The sequence below is a fragment of the Haematobia irritans genome, chromosome 1 (genome assembly GCF_050003625.1).
Source record: "Haematobia irritans isolate KBUSLIRL chromosome 1, ASM5000362v1, whole genome shotgun sequence".
Lineage (NCBI taxonomy): Eukaryota > Metazoa > Arthropoda > Insecta > Diptera > Muscidae > Haematobia > Haematobia irritans.
In genome coordinates, this window is record NC_134397.1 from 242,081,729 (window position 1) to 242,100,903 (window position 19,175).

At 27.9% G+C, this 19,175-nt stretch overlaps 1 protein-coding gene across 12 annotated transcripts in view; it reads left to right on the forward strand.

Moving 5' to 3' along the window:
* The window catches only part of heph (polypyrimidine tract-binding protein 1 heph), a 564,267-nt gene that overhangs the window by 523,638 nt on the left and 21,454 nt on the right, over positions 1 to 19,175 (forward strand). For all 12 annotated transcript variants that reach the window (XM_075309406.1, XM_075308915.1, XM_075309123.1 and 9 more), the window contains one exon: positions 4,095 to 4,128. In XM_075309406.1, the coding sequence (XP_075165521.1) occupies positions 4,095 to 4,128 (34 nt within the window). The remainder of the gene's footprint in view (positions 1 to 4,094; positions 4,129 to 19,175) is intronic.

Genomic DNA, 19,175 nt, shown 5'->3' on the forward strand with positions numbered 1-19,175 from the left:
GGTTTCACTGCAATGTGGAACACCGTTCGCACTAGGCTATAAAAAGGAGGTCCCTTGTCATTGAGCTTAACATGGAATCGGGCAGCCCTCAGTGATATGAGAGAAGTTCACCAATGTGGTATCACAATGGACTGAATAGTCTAAGTGAGCCTGAAACATCGGGCTGCCACCTAACCTAACCTAAGATTCGGCCTGGCCGAACTTACGGCCGTATATACTTGTTGTGATTGATTTTTGTTTCAGTTAAAAAATTTATTGGATCAATTAAATTTTTAATTGAATATTTTTTAAAACTCAAACTTAAAAAATTTCGTGACAATTATTAAATTCAAGTATTCTTTTTTTCTTTCAATATTACAAAATATGTATATAAGTGTATACAATTAAGCAGTATTATTAAATAAAATAAAAGAATAATGCAGTATGGTTTTTTAGAAACTGTCGGTGTATGGTGTATAAACATCATGATGTCTCCACTATTCAATGGATTTTTTTTTCCATTACTACTTCAATATTGTAAACATAATGGGTTTTAAGTCTCGATCGTTCAATGTTCACAATATTCCATAATAAATCTAATTAATAATTTTGTAATTGATACTTTAAAAATTATAAAAAAAAAAAATAATAATGAAATTAAAAATTTTAAAAAACTATAGATATATTTATTATTCATAGCACAGACTTTTTCTATATCGGGTACATTTATGCTCTTTTATATAGACCTTTTAAAATAATAAATTCTCAATATATACATATTTTTAAAAAGTTTATTTAAATTTGAAATTATTTAATTTAGTATCATTCATTTTTCCCGTAATGAAGAGAATTCGAAAAATAATTCTTATAAAATATACTAAGGCTGTATTCATAATAATAATAAAGTAGTTTTCAAAACGATCTTATCCTTTCAAATTAGAATATCTAATTAATGTAAGATAAAAAATGAATACCGTCCTAGTTTTTTTTTATTGTATGGATCCTATATTTCAAGATGTATGTGTGTGCTTACCAACATTTTTTTTTCGTATTATCGTATCTGTTTTCCAATATAATTTTATCGATAATTTAGCTTTGCCTACATATTTCCAAAATATTTCATATTTCATTCTGTATACTTTTTCTTCTTAAAGTCTTGAGTTTATAAATGTTATATATATATTTTTTTTTTCAAAGAATTTTTTTTTTTTTTTTTTGTAATTTTTCAGTCTTATAAAAGTATTTGTTTTTTTTTTTTTATTTTTCCAATTAAAAAATATTGATAAAAACTGATATTGATATTTTTAATTTATTTTTGTTCAATATTTCATCTTCTCATTGAGAGTCTTAATCGGGATATTTTTTCAATAAAAAATAAAAAGACGACACATTGAATAAAAATAATTTAAAAATATAGACCTCGATCTCGTTTTTATTAATAATTTTTTAATTGGAAAAATCAAAATACAGGACGAATACAAAAATAATCAGTTTGTATTTGTTTTTTTTTTTTTTATTTAGTATGACGTATATGACGAATAATAAGCAAAATTTTTAAATTAACATTATGCTGAACATTGCGTTGTATGAGATATATTAATTCAATTAGTATTATACCAATACGGTGCTGGCATAAACCGTTTGTCTTCATAAAAACTGATTTAAAATTAATAAACATTTTCCCTAATATTATAAAAACAAAAAGTTGAAGTAAACTTTAAAGCTACTTTTACCATATAAATTCCTGCGTTAAACTGTCAATAAATTATTTTGAATATGAGCATTTGTGTGTACGGGAATTATTGGGGTTTTCTATTTGAAACTATTAAATTATGTTTCGAAATAAGAATTTATTCATTGTTCAATGACTACACACAAAAAATTTTTTTTTCTGATTCAATCACGAAATTATTTGATCCAATTAATCAATCACACACAGAAAAAAATTTCGCGAAAAAATTTTCAATTAAAATTTCAATTGAGTTTTAAAAAATATTCAATTAAAAATTTAATTGATTCAACAAATTTTTTAATTGAAATAAAAATCAATCACAAAAATTAATAGTATCAATTAATTTTTTAATTGGATCAATTAATTTTTTAATTGATACTCATCATATCTGTGATTGAAGACATTTCAATTAAAAAATTAATTGGATCAAATAATTTCGTGATTGAATCAGAATTTTTTTTTTTGTGTGCAGAAATGATGAGTATCAATTAAAAAATTAATTGAAGGTCAATTAAGAAATTAATTGATCCAATTAAAAAATTAATTGATACTATTAATTTTTTTGCTTGATTTTTGTTTCAATTAAAAAATTTCTTGAATCAATTAAATTGTTAATTGAATATTTTTTAAAACTCAATTGAAATATTAATTGGAAAATTTTTCGCGAATTTTTTTTCTGTGTATTATATTGAATATTTCCCATTAAGAAAATATAATAGATTTAAATATTCCATTGGCAATTTATTTTTATTTCAAAATTCACTTTGTTACAAACTTGCTACTACTACCTATTTGATTGGGTACCATAGGTTTCAATGCATATTAATTACGTAACCCCCTAGATTTCCTTTGTGAATGTCAATTAAATACCACATTAATTATGGCAACTGGTCAATGCATTGGTATATTATACAAAGCTAACAAATTCCCTCCGTAGTAGGTGAAATTTAATTTTAATTACTGTTACACATACAATGCATTGTTTTACATTTTATACTCCCTGGACATGGAAAATATGGGGCAAGAAAAAATATCCAGTAGCACCGATTTCTATATAAAGCTATTTTTTAAGGTAATTTTATGGTAATAGTAATTTTAACTTTTCAAATACTGTAATTATAGTTTTTATCGAAGGCCTTTTCTGGGCGATACAATTTTAATAAAATATTTTTTTTTTTTTTGCAAAACCTTGGCTCTCTGAATGTCTATATATAAAAGTAATATTTGTATATTTAAAAGTACAAGGAGAATTTAAGAGTTAAATTCGAAATGTATAATGAAATATTTGTTTTATGTTTATTGTGATATTTTAAATTTCTCAATAAAAATGCTATACAGGGAAACCTTTCAGACAACTCTTAAAGGTGGGTAATTTTCTAGGGACCTTTGCTATATTATCACATTAAAATTAACCTCTCATAAATGGGAACTTTTCAAATATGGAAAAATTTAGGCGACCGAGGCTGAGGCTGTTCAATTCTAAAATGTTGCTGTGTATAGGTCGATAGCATAAATAAGCCAAAGTACTGTTGCTGAAAAAAACATCGCATTTACCCACTTAGCCCAAATTGCATGAGTAAAATCTTTTCAAAATGTGTAATCCACTAGGTGTATTTTCACTTTTATAAATGTATTCTCTATTAATATTTAATACATTAATAATGCTCTACCTAGCAAGTACCATGGGTGGTATGAGGAATTTCATTTCAATTAATGTTATTCATACGATCCATTGGTTCCCATTAATTTCACATAATGTTTACCATTATGCAAATGTATTGTCCCATTTTTTTCCATATGTCAATTTGCATTGGCCTTATGTGAAAACGGTTGGACAGCCATGACTTTAATAGTTAACCCTTTGTTCCGTAATCATGGGAGTTTATCTCCCAAGAGGTCAACCAAATGTTAAATTGTTTGACATCATTTACAGTTTCAAGAAATATAATATGCTTGTTTTAATGGATCATTAAATGGCTACGTTTTAATTTTGTTTTTATGGGATTATGAGTTTGAAAAGAAGTGGTATTTAATTTCAATATTGCAATTTTTTTTACATGACATGTTCTTTAAAACTTGTTGAAAAAAAAAATAATATGATTTTATTGTTTTGTGTTTAATTTTTTTTTTTAATTCTCTTAATTTTGTATATAAAGAGTAAGTCAAATTCGAAGACTCTATTTTCCATTTCCAACTTTGATTTTGACTTACTTGTATTATGTTTTCGAATTTCTCTTCTTTTTAGTTTAATTGTTTTAACCAAATCTGTTTGTTTATTTGTGTGTTTTATTTTCATGTTTTATTTGTTTATAATTTTTATGTTTTTTTTTTTTACGTCAACTCCTGCTAACTAAATCTCTATTTTTCTCTCTTTTTTCTGTAGATGGTCACGCCTGATGCTCTATTTACCCTCTTTGGTACGTCTGCACATGAAATTTATTAATTTTTTGATTTTAATTTATTTTGAGAAGAAACGAAATGTAACGAAATACTCGTAAGCTAATGCGTAGACTTATAGCTAAATAGAAAAGAAATATTTTTTCCCCAGTATAAATATTTTATTCTTCAAATACTTTTTACTTTTGATTTCCACTATGGTTTTTTCCCCTTCGTAATTTTCCTTGAAACATTTGCGGCAAAAAGAGATAATGAATATTTAGGTGTATTATTTTAAAGATAAATGTAAAAATAATCAAATTATAAATTTGAAAGTCAAAGTATATAATTATGAAGCCTATATTTTAATTAACAAAAAAAAAATATAATTTTAAAAATATAATAATTATTTTTTTTTTAACAGGATCACAATTTGCTATAATTATTTTTCAGACATAGTACAAATTAATTTTAATCAAAGAGAAATATAATAGGGTTTTTTGTAATTTAAAAAATAAAGTGAAATCAAAGTTATCATGTTAGTTTTCCAATAATGTTCCGGGACATTATATTAATATTAATTACACTAGTTTACAAAAAAAAAAAAAAATTCATGTACACTTGATGAGATGCAACTTTTCTTATATATTTTGATCTGCTGAATTCGATAAAATTTTTAAAAATTCAAAATTATATCTCAAGTTAGGAAATTCTGTTTATATCGTTGTTGGTTCTTAAATGAAATGTATTAAGATGAAGAATAATCGTTTTTAATTGGATCTGTGATCAGTTAATTGGTTCAAAAAATATCGTTGCGAAAAAGCCAAATTTTCAAAAAATCGCATTTTATAATGGACCAGAAACCAGAAAAGTATAAACCATTAAAACCAGGAAAGTATAAACCATTAAAAAAGACCAACTAGATTAGTTTAGGTTAGTTGGCAGCCCGATGTATCAGGCTCACTTAGACTATTCAGACCATTGTGATACCACATTGGTGCACACCAAAAAAATTTTTTTTCTGATTCAATCACGAAATTAATTGATCCAATTATTTTTTTAATTAAAATGTATTCAATCACAGAAATGATAATATCAATTAAAAAATTAATTGATCCAATTAAAAAATTAATTGATACTATTAATTTGTGTGATTGATTTTTGTTTCAATTAAAAAATTTGTTGAAGCAATTAAATTTTTAATTGAATATTTCTTAAAAATCAATTTAGATTTTAATTGGAAAAATTTTCGTGAAATTTTTTTTTCTGTGCGAACTTCTATCTTAAGACCACCTAGAAGAAAAACGACTGAAAAATGACAAAGTTATAAGCAATTGAGTGAACAAATCCGATGTCAAATCATGCAAATATGAGCAACTCACCAACTCACCAAAAATGTCTCTCGGTCACAGAGAAATGCAGTTTTGCGTGGGTGAGTGGCTCATATTTGCATGATTTGACATCATTTAATTGCTTATAACTTTATCATTTTTCGGTTGTTTTTCTTCTAGTTGGTCTTATTACTTACGTTAGAGTATCATCTATACGACCGACGTTTTTTCAGTGATTTATACTTTTCTGGCGGAAAAAGTTCATTGTAAAATACGATTTTTTTTGACCATTTGGCTTTTTCGCATCGATTTTGATTTTGAACCACTTAACTTATGACAGATCCAATTATACACGATTATTCGTCATCTTAATATCTTTCATTTAAGTACTAACAACGATACAATCGGACATTTCTAACACGAGATATAATTTGTTTAGTGAAAAAAAGAGCGAAAAAATAACGGGATATCTCAAAAACTGTTCCATAAAATTTTTTTAAACATTTTTTTCGAATTCAGCAGATCAAAATACATAAGAAACGTCGACTCTCATCAAGTGTACATTTTTGGGAGCCACCGTGGTGCAATGGTTAGCATGCCCGCCTTGCATACACAAGGTCGTGGGTTCGATTCCTGCTACGACCGAACACCAAAAAGTTTTTCAGCGGTGGATTATGCCACCTCAGTAATGCTGGTGACATTTCTGAGTGTTTCAAAGCTTCTCTAAGTGGTTTCACTGGGATGTGGAACGCCGTTCGGACTGGGCTATAAAAAGGAGGTCCCTTGTCATTGAGATTAACATGGAATCGGGCAGCACTCAGTGATAAGAGAGAAGTTCACCACTGTGGTATCACAATGGACTGAATAGTCTAAGTGAGCCTGATACATCGGGCTGCCACATAACCTGCAATTTAAAGGATACATTCAAAGTATCTGCAATTTAAAGGATACATTCGAAGTATCTGTAAAATGTTGGCTTAGTCTAACTTTAAATTAATTTAAATTAATTAATTTTACGACCATTTTCATGAGGGCTTTAACTGAACTTCTGATAACTTTGCTCTGGTTATCTTTAACTGAAAATTTTTCGGCAGTTAAGTTCCTAACAGACATATGAATATATTGGCAGGATGACAGGCATATCCATAGGAAGGCTTAAAATTTCGTTAGCTAATTTCGCTCTAACGAATCTTCATAAAAATGAGGGTTTACATGAATAGCTTTATTAATATACCACAAAAAGAGAACAGAAATTCTATAAATGAGTTTTGCATCCTAATTTTAATTTTATTGATCCTAGATTTAAAGCCAGATAGGACTCTAAAAAATGTATTTATTTTAAAGAAGCCGCATCTTTGGCTCGGAATCAATACCAAAATCCTTAAAGGAAGGTTAAAATCTTTGGACACAAGTAAACTTTTTTTTGAGTGCTTATTGTCTTTTCAATTTATTTTCTTTTATCAATTGTCTCTTCCATCATATTGATAGTTTTATTAATTCCATTTATGCATTCATTTTTTTTTTTTCATATAAATACCAAAGTATAAAAAGAAATAGAAATAAGTTTTAAGATGCTCTAAACCACATCTGTATACTTAAGTTTAAGCTGCTTATACACTAGAACTTGTATGCAAAATCCCAGAAAAACTTCTCATCTATTTACATCCCATCCCTCTTTGGTTTAGTTTACTGTAACAAAGCAAAAAAGAAAGTGATTAATATTTTAAAATATAACTCCACAAAATTTTCACTTGAACAATTCTACTTGATGTGCTGCTCCCGGCTAATGCTGCTCTTGAAGTACTAGTCCAGAAAGTCTCACTGTAAAACAAATTGTTCATTGAGGGGGAAAAAATCGTTTATCCTTTAAACGAAAAAAAGGAACTATGTAAGAAAATAATCCATCGACCGCCTTAACAATAACAACATCAATTTCAGTTAAGTAAATTATTTAAACAGGAAAAGAAAAGTGATTAAAAAAATAGAAAATGGAAAACATGCTAAGTACACTTCATGATCACTGCCTTTATCTTTCAACGCCTTTACACTATCTTTATATATAGTATGTATTTGTGTTTGAATAATTCCTTATTGAAAGTTTTAGCATTAAATACTTCGATAGTTTTTAATGGAAATATTTTCTTCTGTTTTCGTGTAATCTTCATTGAAAACTTGCCAAATGAAATGTTTTGAAACATATAAAAAGGTTATTTCTTTTCAAGTAAATTAATTTTTAATTTTCATCAAATAATAAAAAAAACTTAATACTAAATATTATAGTGTATGGAAATGTGCCTATTAAAAAGAGAGTAGATATTGTCTCAATATTAAAGTTTATGCAACCGAAATTATAGGACAATATTAATGACACTTTTTCTTAATATAGAAGTGTAATTACATAGAAAAAAATAATTTTAGTTTTCAATTACGAAATTAATTGATCCAACTAATTTTTAATTGAATCACAGAAATGTTAGTATCAATCACCAAAATAAATTAAAAAAAATTAATCCAATAAAAACATTAATTAGAACAATTAAATTTCGGGATTGATTATTATTATTATTTTTTTACGAAATCAATTGATCCAATAAATTTTTAATTGAATCACAGAAATGTTAGCATCAATCACCAAAATAAATTAAAAAAAAAAAATTAATCCAATAAAAACATTAATTAGAACAATTATATTTCGGGATTAATTTTTTTTTTTGTTTAAAAAATTGTTGAGTCAATTAAATTTTCAATTGGAAAAAAGGGTTTTTACCTATTATACCCTTTGAAATGTTCATTGTCCTCGATGGAAAAATAAAGTAAATAAAGATGAATTAATAAATTGGAAAAAAATTGAAAAAAAAATAATAATAATAATTGTAAGAATATTGATGGTATTTTTTTTAATTCAATAAAAAAAAATAATTAAATTAATTTTTGTGATTGATTTTTTTTTTTTGTTTAACAAAATTGTTGAATCAATTAAGTTTTTAATTGAATTTTTTTTTTAGAATTTTTAATTGGAAAATATTGGTCATATTTTTTTTCTGTGTAATATTTTTTTGACATTTCCTGAAGAGAAAATGAAAAATTAGATAAATGAAATTTGTATACTAATTCCAATACTACACAGAAAAAATTTCCGTAGTTAAACTAACGCTAAATTTAACTTATTTTTATTGGAAAAAAATCATTTGCTTGTAGTTCAATTTTATTATTTTTATCGAAATTTTCCACAGCTTAATGAAATCTTACTTTTTTTAAGTATGTCTCAAAAATTTTATAAACTAAATGTGAGTATAAAGTTCAATGACCGTACACATAAGTTCAAAATGAACTAAAACAAATGAAAATTTTCGTACGATTCCCAAAAATAGTAAGAATGAACTACTGTATGGTTAAAATGGCCATGATTTTGCGCCAATGTTTTACTTCTTTACTTTTAAGGCCGGTATGCACCTCTAGCGAAAAATTTCATTCCCATAAGAAATGCATTGCTATTTATGCTAACGAAATTTTCGGTAGCGTTCAATTTCGTAAGCTGGTACGCACCTCTAATGAAAATAACAGGGTTGTCAAAAGCATATTTTGGCAGCAAACATTTAATTTATTACAATCATTGTGTGCGTAAAAGTTTTAAAAGGTCTGTAAATAATAAACAATTTATTTGAGGAATATTTGGAACGTATATTAACAATTTTTAAAAGCGATTAGCTGGTTTAAAATTTGGGTACACAGCCCTGTTTTTTTGTTGTACACTTAAATAAATTTTTGCTACCGAAAATTTCGCTAGAGGTGCATACCGGCCTTTAGCTAAATTTTTCTTCAATGAGATGATGTAATTTCGTGAACTGCAGTTATAAAGTACAACAGGGCATTAAAATTTCCTGGTTTTAACAACGATTTGTGGAAATCTCAAAATATGGAGTAAAATTTAGTTCAATTTTCGTGCGTGGTAGTTCATTCTTCCTATAAAACAGTTCACTTTTTTTCGGTGTACGGAACCTAGATTTAAGGCTGAGTAGACTCCTCAAAATATTCTATTTGAAATAGCTGCATCTTTATCCTAAATCTAGCTAGCCTGTCCGTCTATCTACAATCAAAAAAAAAAGTTTACTTGGATCCAAAAATTTTGACCTTCCTTTCAAGATTTTGACCTTCCTTCCTTCCAAAGATGCGGCTTCTTTAAAATAAAGAAATTTTTTAGGGACCTCCATGGCTAGGATCAATAAAATTAAAATTGGATACAGATCTCATTCATCGAATTTTTATTCTCTGTTTGCGATATATTAATAAAGGTATTCATGTACAAACGAATTCCAGTTTCAAAATCCAAATTATGCCAAGCACTTCAAAGTAAAAACCGTTTTCTTAATGCTAAAAAAAAACTTTAAACCAAAGATGCAAATCCTTAAAATAAGTTTCAGCCTATATTTGAAGCCTTTTTATCTTAAATTTAAAAATTCAATATGTCAGTTGAGTTAAAGACGATTTCTTTAAATTAAAAACGTTTTTCTTTATTTTAAGGAACATTTGCCTTACTTCAAAGATCTATAAAAAATAAAATTTCAAGATTTGCGTCCTAAATTTAATGAAAAAAACTTTTGAAGCAAGGATTATAAACTTTCTTTTAATTAAAATGTCATTATTTTAAAGAATTTTGTACTTAGCATTGCGTAATCTTCCATATTAGGTCAATATTTTTTTCAGTGTAAGTAATTATCAAAGTACCTTCTTATCACAGAAAAAAATATCACCAAAATATTTCCAATTAAAATGTTAATTGAAGTTGAAAAGTTTTTCAATTAATAAATTAATTGATACAATTAACTTTTTAATCATCATAGAAACATTAAGTTAATTAAGTCAATGATTGAAAATTTTAAAAATTTTTATTAAAACATTAATTGATACAATTAACTTTTTAATCAAATTCGGAAGACTAATTCAGTTAAAAAAAGTGCTGATTTTTTTAATTAAAAATGTATTTCAAACAATCATTTGTTAATCCAAACAAAAACTCTAAGCCAATTCAGAAAGTAATTACAAATAGTTACCTTTTTTAATTAATAAATTAATTGAGTTTTGCAATCAACATCAATTAAATTTTTAATTGAGTCAATTAAAAAATTAATTGAAATTTGCTGAAAAATCAATTAATTTTTTAATCAAGAATTTTTTCTATGCCCAATTAAAACTGTGATTGATACTATCATTTTCGTGATTGAAGACATTTCAATTAAAAAATTAATTGGATCAAATAATTTGGTGATTGAATCAGAAAAAAATTTTTGTGTGGTATTACCAGCAAAAAAAGCGTTGCCAAAAAAGTAGTGAAAATGTTCTTCGGATCCGGAAGTGGTGCAAAATTGGCGCAGAAGCGATGAAATTATCATGGGCGGATGTCCACCATTTCAACAGCCTTTGGACTGAATTTGCATCACTTCTTAAGATGTGGTCCGAATTCAATGTTTTGGTTGTGAATTATAAAAATGTGTCATATTTTGCCAAATAAATAGTTTTTAAAATTTTTTATGATTTTTAGTGCATTCCAACGCTTTTCTAAAACGTTTGACCTCAAATATTTTCAAAAATTTGCAATTTTTCTAGAATGGAATTAGATTTTTTTTTCGACAACATTTAAATAATTTGTATCATTTTATTAATTCTTACTCTCTTTTTAACCTCTTTGAAATAAAATAATTTAAAAGTTCTTATTAAAGATATGAAAAAAGCGAGTTTTAAAAAATCGAATCAAGAGAACTTCCTAAAGAAGATCTTTGGGAGGGCACTTTTGGAAGTGCTTTTAAAGTAGTACCTTTAGAAGATTTTCCATTTTTTTTGCTGGTTTAAGATGTGGTATTTGTATACTTTATATTTAATATCCCAATACCTCAAATCAAAGCTTATAGGAAAATATTTTCAAATTCCCCATATCATAGAAATTCCGGTTAAAACATAAAACAAATCTTTTTGGTATTATTGTGTTACCTTTACTACGATTATTAACTGTTCCACTTATTCGTAAAATTAAAATTAAAATTGTAATTAAATATCTCTTCAAAGTTATAAAATTTCACTTTATATAACTGCAACAATTGTAATCTAAATTCATTTAAGGCATTACAACTTTTTTTCTACATTGCACGGGTGATTTAATCTATAAAATTAAAATCCTTTTGTGCAGCTACTTTTCTCTTGGTTGGCATATTCTAGTGAAAAAAAAAAACAAAAAAAAAACGTTTTAACTGTTGGAGTTAGAGGGCGTTGGACATGCATGACTATTGTTCTAAAAACAATTGTTTATATAGAGATAGTCAATGATGCTATTGCCAAAACCTCCTCCTCCTCCCCAATATTATAGAGGGCCTTATCATGTCTCTAGTATATGGTGTGCATATTGCCCAACAAGTTGGAGTAGAATATCATCCGTCCGTGTAGTCATTATTCGAGTTAAAAGTTAAACAAGCGGCGAACCCCAACAACCATTCGGGCAAGTAGTCAACCAGCATCCAGAACAAATACAAATCGCATAAGAGATAAAAACGCTTTAACTAATTTTTATATTTAAAATGAAAACAAATACAACCGAAGCTAGAAACCCTTACCTCATGTGTGTGTGTAGGGGTGTTTGCAAGAGCTTGTATATTTACATTCGTTAGAACACAAGTACTTGATGCTTTACAAGCTATTTTTGTAATACCCAACACAGCACTTGACACAGGCACCAACACATTTACACCATACAGATATGCTTATTTGCCGGTTTTAAGTTACCTCTTTCAACCTTCTCAAACTCTCTATAGCCATTATGCTATGCTTTCTCATATGGGCAAATGACAAAGTGATTGTGTGTGTGTGTCTGTGTATGTATATGGCTTTGTAAAGATTTGAAGTTTTTATCCGACAAAGTAACAATCGCAAATGTTAACTAACTAATGCAATAAATGTACTATATATGGATAACTACCCTTCTCTACCCCTGCTCAGCTCACCTCTTTATAGTGCTCTTACTCTCTCAACTCTTCCCCAAGCATATATGAATGGCTCTGGGTGTATGCTTGATTCTTCTATTCTAAATATCAAATAACGGAAAAAATAAAACATTCACACATACACACACGCCCACCCACATGCATGTATATCAAGCTACATGTAAAGTTTGCTACACTCATCTCAATGAGAATACCAAATACAACGAATTGAATGCATGAAAAGTGCTGGAACATATCTGTGAAGCGGTGCTTTATTGTGCACATCTAATGGGGAGAAAAGTCCTTTTGTTATGTAGTTTTTTTTTCGCTTCTTCACCATTCATCCTGTTAGAGTTACTGTAGAGTAGTTATTGGCCTTGTATATATTGTCCATGGTAGTTTTTTTTTTTATTATTATTATTGTCTTAATACCTGAATTACACTTACAATTAGAATTGTAATAAAATAGAATTTAGTTTGCTTTCAAGCATACACAAACAACCCCCCGCCCTGTTAACTTTTGATATGGGTATACATCACATTCGGATGACCATTGTATTCTTCCATTTATTCTCTTTGAATGAATCCTGGGAAGTTGATATGGACTAGTGGTCATTTAGCTGTCTTTGTAATTTATAGTATTTCTCTATATTATTTCAGAGATTATTTTCAAATCTCTAACTATTGTATTAAGCTACCATTTCCCCCCACTATCGTTTGATAAATGATAATGGTTGACACCCCCAATTCCTGTTACCACCACCTATTTTTGGTACAAATACTTTCTATGCAATTTTGTACAGTTTTAACTTTTAAATAATTTATTATGTTTGTAAAACTAATTTTTTGTTTTTTGCATGTATTATGAATTTGAATTTTGTTATGAATTCATTAATGGCAGTGGTGAAAGTTGATGGTGAACATTTATAGATGTATTTTTTATTCATTGACATAGAAGGTGTAGTGTAAAGTTTTGAAAGAAATTATTTATTTATAGGCAAGATTGAATAGGAAAATTCAAGGGTTCGCCATGCATTCAATCGAAAATATTTTGATATTGATCCACAGCTTTTCATGCAAAATTTTATATCTAATTTAAAACTAACGAGAGAGTATATTAAACTACAAAACAAAGACTTAAAATTGAAAATATGTACAATCATACAACAATTAGATTTTTTTTTTTTAAGACAAGAATTTACGAAATAAAATTCTGGCAGCCTTTATATTCAGATTGATCATAAACACCAAGGTTAGGTATGGTATAGTGGCAGCCCGATATTTCACACTCACTTTCATGAAGCTCCGCTAGTGCTAGGTTAGCTAACGAACTTTTAAGCCATAGTATGGATATGACTGTCATCTCACCTACACTGAAATAAATATTGTCGTGAGGTCAAAGATTTCATGTCTTTAAAATACGAATGCAAATTTTGCTTAGCATAGAAGACGCATTTCTCTAATATAAAGTTTTTTTCCTTGTCCAAAAGTCGATAAACTTTTCATAGAAGTCGTATTGTCCTTATAATTAAGTGATTTCACTTAAAAATGGGTATCATAACATGAAAGAAAAAAATGTTGGGGTAAGGTCAACTTGACATTAATAATTCAGAAAAATTCTTTATAATTAAACTTTACTTTAATAATTAAACTTTAAAAAAGTTTACTTGGATCCAAAGATTTTGACCTTCCCTTAAGGATTTTGGTATTGATTCCGAGCCAAAGATGCGGCTTCTTTAAAATAAAGAAATTTTTTACGGACCTCCCTGGCTTTAAATCTACGACCAATAAAATTAAAATTTGATACAGATCTCATTCATCGAGTTTTTATTTTCTTTTTGCGATATATCAATAAAGGTATTTAGGTCCAAACAAATACCAATTTAAAAATCCAAATTGTGCCAGGTACTTCAAAGTAAGAACAGTTTTCTTAATGCAAAAAAAAAACTTTAAACCAAAGATGCAAATCCTTAAAATAAGTCTTAGCCTATATTTGAAGCGTTTTTATCTTAAATTTAAAAATTCTATATGTAAGTTGAGTTAAAGACGATTTTTTTAAATTAAAAATGTTTTTCTTTATTTTAAGGAAAATTTGCCTTACTTCAACTTCAGCAGAGATACGCAAAATGTCAAGATTTGTGTCGTAAATTTAATGAAAAAAATTTTTGAAGCAAGGATTACAAACTTTCTTTTAATTAAAATCTCATTGTTTTAAAGAATTTTGTCCTTAGCATTGTGTAAATTTTCAGTCCTAAAATTTAAGTTGCATAATCTTCCATATTAGGTCAATATTTTTTTCAGTGTATTAAAAAGAGAACAAAAATTATATAAATGAGATCAGTAGTAATTTTATATAGACTAGATTTAGACTGGAGAGCTACTTAAAAAAAATCCTAATTTTAAGGAAGCAGCTTTTTTAACTCGTAATCAATACCAAAACATTTAAGGGAAGATACGTTAGGTTAGGTGGTAGCCCAATGTATCAGGCTCACTTAGACTATTCAGTCCATTGTGATACCACATTGGTGAACTTCTTAAGGGAAGATAAAAATCATTGTTTTCCGGTAAACTATTTTAGTGTATGAATTATAAAAAATATATTTACACACAAAAAATATCAATTAAATTGATTGTCAATACAATTAAAACTATGTTTAAATTTGAGCTAACAACGTAATTTGTAAATACAATTACGATTTTAGTTACTTTAGCAACCAATTTTGTTATATCAACAAAAATTTTGTTGAACTTAAAAATTTTCTGTAGCAACAATTTATTGTTAGCTCAAAAATTATAATATTATTTTCAGTGTACTTTCTTTACAAAAAAGTATATTTTTCATGGTTTTTGTTGTTTTTGTTGTTTTCGTTCAGTCGTTTTGTTTTTAAATGCATATATCATCTGTGATGCGCATTTAGATATATATATATTTTATATATATATATATATATATATATATATATATATATATATATATATATATATATATATATATATATATATATATATATATATATATATATATATATATATATATATATATATATATATATATATATATATATATATATATATATATATATATATATATATATATATATATTTATATATATATATATATTTCGTATTTGTGATCTCACAATTCAACAATTAAAATTTATAATTGAAATCGAAATAACATTTAAAAATTTACAATTCATTTCCCTGTTTTTACTTTCCTGAACAATAAAATGTGAATTTTCTCATTTGTCCCCTCATGACCATTCAACTGTACTCTACTTTGATTTGAAGTCAAGTATTTGCACTTTTATGCTCAATGCCAATACAACAATGATTTATTTCCATTTAATAGGAAAAAAAAACGAAACGAATCGAATGACTTTAAAATGAATGAATCGATATGCAAGCGCATAATTTCCTCAATGCTTCAACGATTGTATACTTTTTATGGTAGCAAATACTCAGAATATCCTCGAAGCAGTTGAGGAGAGAGAAAATACATTATCCTTGGCGATATGTGTACAAATTGTGTGCCATGCAAGTTTGTATGATTGTTATAACATAGGGGCTATGATGTGCAAAAGAAAAGGAAATTTGCACTCAATTTAATGTTTTGTTTTCTTGTTCTCTCACTTTAGAGAAAAACTGAGTTTACAAAAAAAAAATATGAGAAAATAGAAAACGACCAGTAGCACATAAAAAGCATCCATAGAACGATTGGCAACATATATGGCATGCGAAACATAAACCATGAATGCCGGCAACTAACAACCTCTTCCATCCAACCAAAGACTAACATACAACAGTCACATATTTCTTCATCAAATATGTACCATGATGAGATGTTGTATGGGAACTTGGTCGCTTCATCCTTGTATCCTAATGCTGCTCTAGAGAATACATTTTAGCTATGGCAAAGACTATACTCTATTGATCACATTGGCATACACACACATACACACTGGGAGGAAGGAAAAGCCTTAAGGCTTTTTTTTCTATATTGGAGGAGCTATAAGGGATACTAATAAATTATCACAAATTGTAGAGAATTTATATTTTTTAGGTGGAATGCCTCAACAGTTTGAATATGTGTGGTTAAGGGTGCGGAAATTGAGGGTTGATTCCGGAATATAATTTCTGATAAACAAAGAGAGAGAAAAAAAAATCCCTCTTCTGAAGGTGCTTGAATTTGAGTTGTTTTATTATTGAAAAGTCAAATCGTTTGATAGAAAACACAGAGAAATCTATAGCATTGCCCTGGTTTTTTTTACAGTAAAAACAAAACATAGATTCTGCCACCATCCACCTGTAACTGAACGATTTCAAATAATAAAAGTTCATCTAATTTTATGCAGTTGTGAAAACCGAATATTCATAATTCGGTTGATCGCAAATGTTGGTTTTTATTTTAATGAGAAATTGCAATTATTTTTTAAGGTGCCTTTTTCTGGCACAAAAAAAATAAAAAAATGTAGCATGGTTTTAGGAGTTATGGAAAATATATACGACGAATTTCGTTGAAATAATTTTTAACTAAAGGAAAATATATCTAAATATTATGATATCAATTCCACTTTCTACCGAATACATTTATTCGGTTAGCCATTACATTCTCGTAGCATATGTAATGGATTGTTGGGGGAGTTTCAATCAACAAAGACAAGCACATTTCTCAATATCGTAAGGATAAACTCTCCATACAGGCGGGATTGTTGTTAGTCCTTAAGTTTTGATGTCATGATGCACTTCCATCTAAAGCATAAGGTTTAGTACTACTACTTCTACCTAGATTGTATATAACATCGAAGTTTTGCAATTTACTTATTGGCATTTTGGCCATGTTAAGCAAGTTTACGATGACGGTTACGGGTTGATCCATTTTTCTGGTTTGTTTGGTTTAAATTTGCAATTCAGTTTATTCGATTGTAAATATTCTGGCAATTTGTTTCAAGAGATTTTCTTAGTTATGCTGGTCCAAAGATTCCCAAGATGCGAATGAAGTGAAATGCATGTTTGATCGCTTCGTTGGTGGTTTCTACTCTATGGCAGTGGAGTAGGTAGTGTAGCAAATGGCCACAATTTGCACTTTAAGCTGGCTATGGTGCTTTGGGGCCAATTTACGTTGAAATACACACTCATGACATATGCAAGTGAATATTGGAATACTGACCAGCAATATTTTCAATATCAATTTTTTTTTTGTGCTGTTCATTTTTATGCTTTAGTCTTTTAGCCAGTTTCTGTAGTTCAGGATTGCAAGATAAATTCAAGTAACCACCATAACTCTTAAGCTTAGCCTTCTTCTCTGGGGGAAACCTCTTAACTCAACTCAACCCCCATTACCATCAGCGATGCTATGACCAAATGCGTCGTCTGTACAAAAGCAATGAAATACAAAATCAATAATGCAGCATAGCTCAGGTAAATGGACTTGGGGGTTTCATGATGAAACTTCCGTTGCATACAATAATAAACGGATGTGGGTGGGTGGCTTGAGAATGAACAGCGAACAACCAAACCATTATAAAGTTTCTTCTCCAAGTAAAACAATAAAATCCAGTTGCACCACCGACTGTTCATGTATTTAACATAAACTGGGCCAAAAACCACCATCAGCAGCCCATCTTATTACCACCAATAAATCCTGTAAAATCACCAAGGTGAGCTCAGGTCCATGCTATATTGGCAGCAGCAGCAGCACCAGTAGTATTGCACAACCAAAGTCTTATATCCTTCATCTACTTAGCTTTCTCTGAACTCTGACCATAAAACTTTAAAGCAAGTAGAAGAAGAAGAAAAAAAAATAATAAATAAATCATAAATTTTGCAACTTTATGTTATGCAGTAAGAAAAATCGATAATTATCAATTAAAAAGTAATTTAAAGAGTTAAAAATTATTCTAGGCATAAATGTATTATAAGAAAAAATTTCTCTTATGAAATGAATACTGTTTTAGAAGAGTTTATTAGTGTTAGACAGTAATTCAAGTCTTTAGGATAATCTAAAAATAATGTACTCTTTTTCTTACCCCCCAAAAATATGCAATATTATTATTAAAATAAATCATTTATGCATTTAACTGGAATATTTTAGAATTAGGAAACCCTCGAAAAATCTATCCTATATATAGATCATTCACTTAATATAGTTTGTAAACTTTAGTGAAACAACCATTTCATAAAAAAGCATTGCCCTATGATTGTACTTTTCTTACCCCCAAAAATATGCAATATTTTTGTAATATTTTAAAGTTAATCATTTATTCATTTAACTCGAATATTTTAAAATTAAGAAACCCTCAAAAATCTATTATATATATGAATCATTCATTTAATATAGTTTGTAAACTTCAGTAAAACAACCATAAAAGAATTTCCTTATGATTGTACTTTGCTTATCCCCAAAAATATGCAATATTTTTCTAATATTTTAAAGTTAATAATTTTATTCATTTAACTCGAATATTTTAGAATTAGGAAACCCTCGAAAAATCTACCCTATATATAGATCATTCACTTAATATAGTTTGTAAACTTCTGTAAAACAACCATAAAAGAATTGCCCTATGATTGGCAATTCGTTCGGTTATTATTTATGATTATTTTAATTTTGTTTACATTTTTGGTGCCTACTCTTAGGAACATAGTTAATATTTTTTAAATAATAATTTAATTCTATTATGAAGACGAATTGATTTAACCGATTATTTGAGCATGTCCGTCCGTCCGTCCGTCCGTCCGTCCATCTGTTGAAATCACGCTAACTTCCGAACGAAACAAGCTATCGAC